We start from the raw sequence: 11,123 nt of genomic DNA, 5'->3' as shown, positions 1-11,123 counted from the left end.
AACAAAATAAAGAAAGAAAAAAAAGTAACTCTTGCCCTCCAGGACCCGAACATGGTCGAAGCTGCCATCCTCTGCATCTCTTTAACCCTCTGAAACTCTCTCTCTCTCTAACTGGAAGTAAACAAAAAGGGAATATATGAAACCCTAGATTGTTTTTTTTTTGTCCTTTCCCTTATCCTATTTTTTTGGTCTCGCACTCTGTTCCTTGTGCTTGAAGCGAGGAATCCAGTGTTATATTGAATCCCAGAAATGTGCGTTCGGAGAAGTATACTTGGAGACACTTTCGTCGTCTACGGGTCTCATTGATGAAGCTGATTCGTCCATGCCAGAGGATTCTCATCCTCTCTCTTCTCTATGTCACCGTTTTCGCTCCCATCATTTTTTTCTCCCGCAGGCTCAAACATATCTCTCATATTGGTATCGCTTGTTTTCATTCACTATACGTATATATACGCATTATATACTGAATTATGTCTCTGCGTGTGTGATTATACGTGATTTGATTTGGAGAACTTACATGCATATGGTGATTGACTCTGCATCTGTGATTTTATTTTATTTTTTTCATTTTGCAGGAGGGGAAGAATTTGTTGAGGACTTATCGAATATTGTACGGATATTGCTTCTCTTAATCCTTTTTTTTTTCCTTCTAAGTTTCGTGTTCGTTATGCACTATTTGGTTGCTGAGAAAACGAGGAAAAAGAAAGAAACTGAAACAATGGAATTTCGTGATTTGGTGTTGTTTCTTAGTTTTTCCCAAGAAAATTGAAAGCATGCTTATGATCACTAAAGTGGAGGTTTTACGTTCTTCGGAGTCTAAAATTATGAACTTATCACTTGAAAAAACGAACTTCTATTGTATATGTAAGGTTTATAATTTTAGTTTATTTTTATATGTTTATAATTAATTTGTTTTCTGTGAAGAGTCTTTCTTAACCAACCGAATCGAGTGTGGATGCTGTGTTTTAAAATGGAGATTGAAGATTGAATTTATTTGTTTGGTGCAGAAATATAAGGCAGGTGCTGCTTCGTGGCTTAATGCAGTCGAGCAGGTGATTGAAGCAATACTATTCGTTGATATTATTGCTTCTTTTTTTTTTTTTCTTAATATTTATGTATGTGGATCTGGGTCCATAATTTTTGTCTAGGAATCGGGCGAAGACTTGAAAGAGCCAAAACAAGTTGTTTACGAAGATAGGTACTTGGGTTCTGGCGCAAATCATGGTTCTATTGAGGATCCCAATAGTCAGGATTCTGAAAATGCTGGAGACCGGACTACCCTATTGGAAAGAAAAGAAGCTCAAAAATTTCAGCAGAGCAAAGCGTCAACCACAGAGGGTCAAAAGGTATGTATATTCGTACAAGTAGTTTATCTTATTTTTAGAGAAAAATGTGACTTTGATCATGATCATACTTTAAAGACTATTGCATTGGCACCTATATCCTTGTACATGGATAATTGACCTTGCAATTAGTTTCAAAGATCAGTTTTTAGGAATTTTACCTTGTAGAAAGGTGATGATTGGTATAAAGCTATTAGTAGTACAGTAGTACACTATATAATAAGGTACATATATGTGTATACAATCTTAGCCATACCTTTACATTATTTAATAAAGTTTTCAATTACCTATTAAAGAAAAAGATAGTAGAAAGGGCCTTGGTCTTGGTGGTATGCTCCCTCTAGGTCTAAGGTTTGAATTCCCTTGGGTGCAAACTATTTTTAGGGGTCATTGGACTGTGGGAACTTCTCATTGAATTATCCGAGGTGCACTTGCAGTAAACTCTTTGCTAAGTGCCTGTGCACCCCCAGGATTATTCGGGACTTTTGTTTTCAGATACTCGGTGACAATAAATAAAAAAAAAAAAAAGAAAAAAAAAAGATAGTGGAAAGAAATTTTCTTTTCTATAAACTAAGGTCATCCTTTTGTTGTGCTCCATATGATGCCAATTTTATAATGTTCCATATCCTGGACTAGGCATTGGTGTTATGTATTGATGACTTGAAAAAAGAACAATCTAGGTTTTGCTGACCAAAGTTTATTAGTCCCAAATTGAAAATTTTCATGGTCAAGGTGGGGAGTGATATCATTTATGTGAAGAGTGCTGCAAGGACAAGGACAATGCCAAGGACGTGTTGAGACAAAGAAAAAGGATGAGCTGACTTATGATTTAGTATATAATGTGGCTTTTGGTAGGACAGAACTGCAATGCATATTTCTATTGCTGATACAAGACAGTAGGGATAAGGCTGCCTTCAATTAACCCTCCTGTGTTTTCTGTGGAAGAGCATGTTAAAGCCTGAAAACTTGTAATCTTTTGAGTTGGTGAGCATTATGAGTAACCATTTTTTTAGCTAAATCTGTATGATCAACTCGAAATTTCAGTTTGCATTGTTCTCTTTAGTTAAAGGGTTTTCTTTCCAGCTCTAGAGCTATTTTGCCTCTCGTCTATTTGAATTAGCGTTGTCAATTTTAATTTTGTCAGATTTACTGTTTTTGCGACACTGCTTGCTTGACAATGTAATTCTACCCCTGATGCACATAAGAGGTTAAATCACTCAATACGAATTTGGATCTTGACTCCATGTACTAGATAATTCATTAAGACCTCACAATTTTGGGATTCGATAGGAATGTTCTTATTCAAGTAATCACGGGTTACATCGATTCTTTGATTATTTTGTAAGGTTTTATGTCCCCTAATTTCCTTTATAATTTATTAGTTCAATTAGTTGCGTTGATGTGATATTTGAAGGTATAATGTACTGGGACCACTAGATCTTCGGCCCTAAGATGGACCGTTTAGCAATGAAGATTTTCATGCTGATACATTCGAGCACATTTTTGGTTGTCCATTTAGTTAATGTGTCAAAGCTTTTGCTGTGGGGATTGAACTAGGAATCATTGAAACAAGATATAGTATCAAAAAAATGGGGATCAAGGAAGTAATTGTAAGTTTAATTGTCGAAATATTTATTTGTGTGATGTAATATACCTTGGTATATTCAAGCATGGGTCTCTGTTCATAGTCTTCGAGTTGAATAGAACACTGGCAGTACCCTTTACCTCTGTTCTTTAATTTAGGTTTGGTTGCAGGAGCATTCTAATCAAACTACGGTTGAAGACGATCAAAATGCATCCTCTCGATATCGGAGAATGATCAGTAAGGAGATTAAAGAGATGAAAGATGGGCAATCTAATCAAACAAGAGTCTGGCATGATCATAACATACAATCTCAGTCACAGAAAGGGATGAATGAGATGGTAACAGAGATGAAAGATCAAGTGATTAGAGCCCAAGCATACTTGAATTTTGCACCACCGGGCACCAACTCCCACTTAGTGAAAGAATTGAAACAGCGGATTAGAGAGGTGGAACGAGCAGTTGGTCAAGCGACCAAGGATTCAAAAATTTCAAGGAGGTATAAAACCAGTGATTTTTATTCGTCACTTTTAGCGTACGATCATATTTTGATTTAACTGGATATGGAAGTGGAATTTGAAATCCTGATCAGTTTTCTTTTTTTAGATAAGTAAATAAGCATGTAGCGATTTTTTAATCTAGAACTTATGAAAAACATTCAAGCAGAAAAGGGTTTAAATAATTTTGGTTTATTTTTATTTTATCTAAAACCATTGAAATTTGCAGTTCTTTGCAGAAAATGAGATACATGGAGGCTTCATTATCGAAAGCTAGCCATGTTTTCCCCGACTGTGCTGCTATGGTCACTAAACTCCGTGCTATGACTCTAAATGCTGAAGAGCTGGTTCAGTCGCAGAAGAATCAAGCAACATATCTTATTCACCTGGCTGCAAGGACAACTCCAAAAGGCCTTCATTGCCTTTCTATGCGGCTGACTGCAGAATACTTTGCCCTGCAGCCCGAGGAGAGGCAGTTCCCCAACCAAAAACGGTTGCAAGATACAGAGCTACATCATTATGCTGTTTTCTCTGACAATGTTCTGGCTTGTGCAGTTGTTGTGAACTCCACTATCTCCACTGCCATGGTACACAGCCTCAGCTTTTTCTGCACTATGATTTTGTTGGTTTTGATTTGTCTGTCAATAATTTGTGGCATTGCTGAAAGAAAGCAAAAATCGATTATAAGTTATCAAATTTTTGGATTGGACACTTGCTCACATCAGTGATTAATGTGCTCGATTAATGTTCCTTGCGCTTATTCCAATATAGTCTAACTGTGAATTTGAATCTAAGCTGCCATGTATGACAGTTAAAAATCTCCCAACCCTCACCTGACCTGAGTTAGACAAATTCGTGTCAATCCAATGTTGGACCTATAATCGACTATGTCGCTTTCTTAACTTTATGGTGCATAGCCAACCTCTTCCTGCTGCAGCTTGCCTTGAATCTCAGTTTCAGTTTTGCATGGCACGTGCTGCATGTCAAATGAAGATCCAAAGGACCAAAAAAGGGAGTGGCAAGAAAAGGAAGAAAGTGAAGAAAAAAAAAAAGAAAAGGACGAGAAATAAAAAATAAAAAGTAGAAAAGAATAAATGGTGAGGCAAATGAGTTAGGTGATCCCTGTTGAGTGTAACATATTCATCCCAGCATCAACGATAACATAGTACTCCCAGTGTTTAGATCTGCATAGGACTTATTTTTTGGGATGACCAATTAACTGTAACGGGAATGAGTATCCCCCTTACCCTAAACAGAGACACAATAGAGCTTACAGTTACTGTCTATCTTTGGTTGATCCCCGAACCAGTCATTACTTTTTTTTTTTTTTTTTTTGGGTTTTTTTTTTTTTTTTTGGGGGGGGGGGGGGGGGGGGGTGTGTGTGGAGGTAACATTGGTTATCATTTAATCTTTCACTACTTTCATATCAAACTCGGGGGATTGTAATTCAACATCTTGCTACTTGGATATCAGACTCAATGGTTCTGTCACATGTGTACGCACTCCATTTCTGTGGATAAGCTGCTATGGATACCTGCACGGGAGGTTATTCAAATTGGCTGTCATGATGTGTGCCAGTTTTTAATAGCTTTCAGAAAATCTGAACTTCATTTGTGCTGAACAATTTACAGGAATCGGAGAAAATTGTTTTCCATGTGGTTACTGATTCTCTCAATCTCCCAGCAATCTCAATGTGGTTCTTACTGAATCCTCCTGGCAAAGCCACTATCCAGATCCAGAGCATGAATGATTTTGAATGGTTCTCCACCAAGTATCATATGACATTGACGAAGCAAAGTGCTCGTGACCCAAGATATACTTCTGAACTGAACCACCTCCGTTTCTATCTTCCAGATGCCTTTCCAGCATTGCATAAGATTGTGCTTTTCGACCATGATGTGGTGGTGCAAAGGGATCTAACTGAACTATGGAGTGTTGATATGAAGGGTAAGGTAAATGGAGCAGTTGAAACTTGTCATGTAAGTGAAGCTCTATTCCGTCGGATGGATATGCTCATCAATTTTTCAGATCCACTTATTGCAAAGAGGTTTTATGTCAATGCATGCACATGGGCATTTGGGATGAATTTGTTTGATCTACGGGAATGGAGAAGACAAAATTTAACTGCTGTCTACCATAAATACTTGCAATTGGTAAATGTTTTACACTTTTCCTTGCATTTTCTTGCATGCTTATATATTGTGGATTTTATGTTCTCTCTGTTGTCATTTGGAACACATCCACAATTGCCAAGTCTTCTTCAGTTATGATCATGTCTGTTATCTATGTATTTATTTATGGCATTCGCTGATGTATCTTCTTTCTTATGGAGATTTTTCTCTGGCCTGTGTACTTTTTTTTTTCCTTTCATGAATTTGTTCTGTGGCAAGCTTCCCAGATAGTCGCTACATAAATTGCTTATATGCATAATTCTTATTATATATGATTTTTTTGAGGAGCAAACTTCATTTGTTTCAGAAAGTATCATATAGGACTTTTAGTTGTAAGAAATATATTATGCGTGTATTTACTTTATTAAAATTTGTATGAATTAACAAAAAACCTAGGATAATAATATATTTTCACACAATCGTTATCAACCATGTTTTTGCTTTGAATGATACTTTTCTTTTTATCCCTTCCTTAAATATATGCTCTACATTACTTAAAATATTGGTGGAGTCCTATTTGCAAAAGATATTAAAGAAGTAATTGATGATGGTGCCTCAGCTTTCTTGTTCATTTGTACAAGTTATATGGAAAGTTATGGTATGAAAAAAATTTCAGATCATCTATATGGAAATGTAAATTAGAATTCTTTAATGACTTGGATCATGTAATTTGTATCATTCCTCTTTTGTGAGAGGTTAATGAGACTTGAAAAATGTCAATATAACCTTATTTTTATATCGAATGTCTTGTAAATTGATTTTTTTAATTTAGGTAAAGAATATGAATTTATTGTATCTTGACATCGAATCATTTTCCTATGTATAATAGTAATAATAATAATAATAATAATAATCAATAATACAAGGGTTACTGTATACAATGCACCTCCATTTCCATTCATGTATATTAAGAAGCTTATTCTAAGACTTGTTTTCACTGGGTGGTCATCGTTTGCAGGGTTATAAGAGGCCATTGTGGAAGGCTGGGAGTCTGCCCTTAGGTTGGATTACTTTCTATAATAAGACAATGGCTTTGGACAGGCGATGGCATGTCTTAGGGCTGGGTTATGACTCAGCTGTCAGACGAGGTGACATCGAGCAGGCAGCAGTGATACACTACGATGGAGTTATGAAGCCATGGTTGGACATTGCAATTGGGAGGTATAAGGGTTATTGGAGCCAGCATATACAATATGATCACCCTTATTTGCAACAGTGCAATATCCATGCCTAGGCAAAATATTGCACATGACTGGTGGTATACACCGACACATGCCCACATAATTAGTTGCTTCTTGTTCTAGAATCTATACTAGTTCCCACGATTCTTTCTTTTTCTTATAGAATTCTTCTTGTAAAGTTAAGCTCAATTATTTGCCAAAATTTTCGGGCTGCCGTCTTCTAGAAGTTTTGAATCAATTAGCAGCAGTATCTGGAATGAAATAAGAGCCCCTTCTTGTAGTTGAGATACTCCACTTGATGGTTACTTATTGCATGTACATAATTGAGAATCTCTACTTGATTCCAAGCACCTTACACTTACAATACACAGATTTACTTTGGTATCTTTTCATTTATTCAGTAATTATGCATCCTCCATACAAGCCTAATGAATGCTCTTTCTGCCTTTGAGAACAAGTTCACTCGTCGGTTAAATTCAAAGTCTCATGAGCCTAAATGTTGTGCCAGCTATTATCTTGTCTATTTGTACGCATGTGTGCTTTGTGTTTTCCCACTGAATGAAGCTACACAACACTGAATGATAGCCAATTGACTGAAATAGCTCGACCCGGACCCTTTTCAATGGAGCCGTTGTTACCAAGAGCAATCAGAAAAGAAAATTAATGATAAAAGGCCGACCCTGCGTGATTCTTCAGCAGAGCTGGTGTATAATGGCTGATTAAAAAGTCTGTTTTTTCCGAAAATTTTGAAAGCATAATGCTTTAGGTTCCATTTGTGCGGTAGGGTATCATAATATTTCACTATTATTTATTATTTTATTATTATTTTTAACTTATTTTTTATTACTATTTACCATTATATTATTATTTTTTCATTATTATTTTATAAAATATCTAAAATTATCTCATTGCTTAAATGCAATCTTAATCTTTTTAAATTTTGTTAAATACAAATAAATTTGTATATCAATATTATTATTTTTATACTCAAAATTTAAATTGGTATTATTTTTATTAAAATCTATTTTCTATTCAATCAGATAGTGACACATTGATGCAATCAGATTTTCCCTTCTTTCGCTAACAAACTGGACAAATTTTGGGCTTTCGAGAGCATTGTCAAGGATTGTGTGACACGTGGAAAAAATTGGTTGGGTTTCTGCGGATAGGGGATATCTGAGGGCCTACTTATCCATCCAAGTTTCTGTTGTGCATTGCGACAGGCTTGGGACCAATATTAATATCATTGAATTTGGTAAACAAAGACGCCACAGAAGGACTGTTTCTGCAAAAAAACAATTTCATTTTCCGATCCATTTCCTACCAAATATTGAATAGAAATGGCAACCATCATTTCTGGCACTCCCACTTCCTCAGTAACCCGCACGGATCTCGTATACAAGCCATTGGCAGGGGTTCAATCCTCACCTGTTCTTGGTAAGATAAGTTCTCACCTGTTCTTAATTTTCTTTCCTGATTATAAGAACATTCCATGCTTTTCAATCAACAATCTTGCAGTTTCTTTAGGTTCGTTCATATGAGTTCATAAAATTTTTTGCTTATCGAAGTAGGGACATGGACTGAGAAAAGAAAATTACAAATATATGAGTATCCTTTAAATTTTCATTACATAGAAGAAAAATAGTCGGTTTAAGAATTAATGGTTATGCTAAGTGCAAAGTGCAAAGCAATTTGATCTGTTAAATGCATGTAAATGGTTCCAGCGTTGCCAGCAATGGCGAAGATGGGCGGGAGAGTGAGATGTTCCATGGAGGGGAAGCCTAGAATAATACAGGAAAGTGGATCAAAGATGGGGATGGGTGCGTCACTGATGGCGGCAGCCTGCGCAGCAACCATGTCAAGCCCTGTGGCCATGGCTCTGGTGGACGAGAGACTGAACACTGAGGGGACAGGTCTTCCCTTTGGTCTGAGCAACAACCTTCTGGGCTGGATCCTGCTTGGTGTGTTTGGTCTCATCTGGTCTTTCTATACCATTTACACATCTACTCTTGAAGAGGATGAGGAATCGGGATTGTCCCTCTAATTCAGCCAAAGTTTTCTTTGAAGAAATCGTATGTATAAAAAAGGTAGGAAGAGTTTTGGCCTTTCCTCTGCCCTGTACTAAAACTAAAACTACCTTATGTGCTGTTGTAGTAAAACTGCCTTGTGTTTTCAAGTGTGTTTACTTGTTTCTTTGCTGTTTATAAAAAATGTTATTATTCTTCTTAAATTTTGTCATTTCTAATTACATGTATTATATGCTATATATTGTGAAGAGAACTGCTACAGACATAAAAATATTACACAAAGGTAAACTCGCAAATTGACGTGACTTCACGTGATACGTATAGATTTATTTTACATTAAAAATAACTTTATAATCTAACATATTATATTAAATCACGTCAGTTTGTGGATTTACTTTTGTATAATTCATTTGTGACTAAAGTATTTCTCTATTTTGAATGATTGTTCATTAAGTTGTAGACATTTAAAGTTATTAAAAATATATTAAATCAATAAGTTTAATTAGAATTGTTAAAATCTAAAATGAAGAATAGCATTGATATTATCTATTTCATCCTTATTTAAATTTATCTAGTTGACACGAATATGAGCTAACGATAGGAAATTGAAACCTACTTGTGTTTTTCCTTAGGGAAAGATAACCATAATATACCATATCAATAATAGCATATTAAGATTGATAGAATTAATCTATTTAGGTGGAAGAAGAGGTGCTTTCGTTGTTTTCAAGTATGACAAAGTTTTCAACTTCGGAGAATATAACGTTCATTGGTTCAAAACCATTGGTTTTAAACCAATGCCTTGCACAGACGAAAACCATGTTTGACCCGAATCTTAATCTTGAGTTTTGGCTTAAATGATATTGACCGACTGCCCGATTGTTTCAAACAACTCAAATTTGTTCCATTTTGGTGACATGTGAACCTCAAAATTGAAACAACTAGGAAGGAATTCAAGGAAACACCCATTTGAATTCGTGTACAACCAACTACATAAATAGTATTGAAAGGGGTAAAAATACCCTTGGCCCGATATGGTATCCAAGCCCAGCCCAAAGGAGGGGTCTCATCAGAAAGGAAGAGAGAGAGAAGGAAATAAGAGGATAAAAGCTGAGGAAGGGAAAATGTTTTAAAGCCTAAAGGGAAAATAGAGGAGGTGATGAGAAAATGGAAAAAATAAGAGAAAAATAAGAAGTGACATAAAGCTGACTTTTTCACCAACTACTAACAGAGACTTAATAAAAGGGATCTGAGATTAAAGATTCGGAAACTTTTTAGATTTTCTTCTTTTGGACTTCAAGCGACTAGAGAGAGAGCTTATGTAACATCTAAACAAGAAACTCCAGTTTTATGATTTGTATAATGAGCCACGAGAAATCATGAGAAAATATAAAATGTCCATTTATAGTAAATTTGCATCCCAAACGACCTATAGACGTAGGCATTGTGTCCAATTAGGTATATTTTTGTGTCTTGTTCCCTATTTATATTTGTTATATTTATCTTCCATTTATTGCAACGGGGTACATAAGAATGTCGTAGTGCCACTCCAAACACACATTGCAAACTTCAAACAACACCAACCGAGGTCCAAACTGTCACTGTGTGTTAGAGATGACTCATTTTTCCTCTTCAATTTATTCTTACAAAACAAGCTTAAGTATCAATAAAGATAAACACATTAAGAAATATTGTTTATCATTATTTGGATTCTCATTTATTTATTATTCTTTAACGTAATATCAAATCATTGGCATCAAAATAACAAATAGTTTCTATGAAAAGTGCTTCAAATAGATTTTACAAAAGCAAAGTCACTCTTAATGAATTTCATATATATTAGATTTATTTTATAATAAAATTAATTTTATAATCTGAAGTTTGCCGTGAAATGACATAAATTTGTGAAACTTTTATAATATTATTTTTTTTAAGCTAAAGCATTTAAGAGTTTTTAACAAGCTACTCTTCATCATAAATGTATTATTCTCGATTTCGCACCAATTAATTTGAACCATTTGAATAAAGTTTTTAAATCAACTACTTGAATTAAATAAGGAGTAATTTAGAACGTGCGATAGAAATAGAGTAAAATTCAGGGTAACAAACGTCGATTTTCCTTTTACTTTTTATTCACTTCCCAACTGTGTTAACAAGAAGGAAATGAATCAAATGGTAATCTAGTTATTGTTCCCGTGCTGCCATTCAAAAGGAATCACGCACGTTAAAAGTAGTTGGGACCCACAGCTAATCGACGGCCTAGAATTCATCTCTACCCAAAGGGCAGAACGTATATAGCACCCGAAATGGAAGGAACAAAGA

The 11,123-nt window shown here is 35.3% G+C and overlaps 2 protein-coding genes across 3 annotated transcripts; both read left to right on the top strand.

Moving 5' to 3' along the window:
* LOC122308491 (probable galacturonosyltransferase 6) lies at positions 1 to 7,174 on the top strand. 2 transcript variants are annotated; one of them, XM_043121847.1, is made up of 8 exons: positions 1 to 417; positions 576 to 610; positions 1,008 to 1,052; positions 1,149 to 1,346; positions 3,099 to 3,424; positions 3,652 to 4,009; positions 5,054 to 5,575; positions 6,552 to 7,174. In XM_043121847.1, exons 1-8 carry the CDS (start codon positions 306 to 308, stop codon positions 6,825 to 6,827), a joined length of 1,872 nt encoding a protein of 623 aa, XP_042977781.1. In that variant the 5' UTR covers positions 1 to 305; the 3' UTR covers positions 6,828 to 7,174. The 2 variants fall into 2 exon arrangements, with proteins under 2 accessions (XP_042977781.1, XP_042977780.1); XM_043121846.1 differs by having other exon boundaries at positions 3,087 to 3,424.
* Positions 7,175 to 8,024: 850 nt separating this feature from the next.
* On the top strand, positions 8,025 to 9,004 carry LOC122306777 (photosystem II reaction center W protein, chloroplastic-like). The gene is made up of 2 exons (XM_043119288.1): positions 8,025 to 8,211; positions 8,499 to 9,004. The coding sequence occupies exons 1-2, from the start codon at positions 8,115 to 8,117 to the stop codon at positions 8,816 to 8,818; spliced, it is 417 nt and encodes a 138-aa protein (XP_042975222.1). The 5' UTR covers positions 8,025 to 8,114; the 3' UTR covers positions 8,819 to 9,004.
* Positions 9,005 to 11,123: the final 2,119 nt, after the last annotated feature.

The sequence above is a fragment of the Carya illinoinensis genome, chromosome 4, assembly GCF_018687715.1.
Source record: "Carya illinoinensis cultivar Pawnee chromosome 4, C.illinoinensisPawnee_v1, whole genome shotgun sequence".
NCBI classification, from domain to species: domain Eukaryota; kingdom Viridiplantae; phylum Streptophyta; class Magnoliopsida; order Fagales; family Juglandaceae; genus Carya; species Carya illinoinensis.
This window is presented reverse-complemented; position numbering and strand designations above follow the sequence as displayed.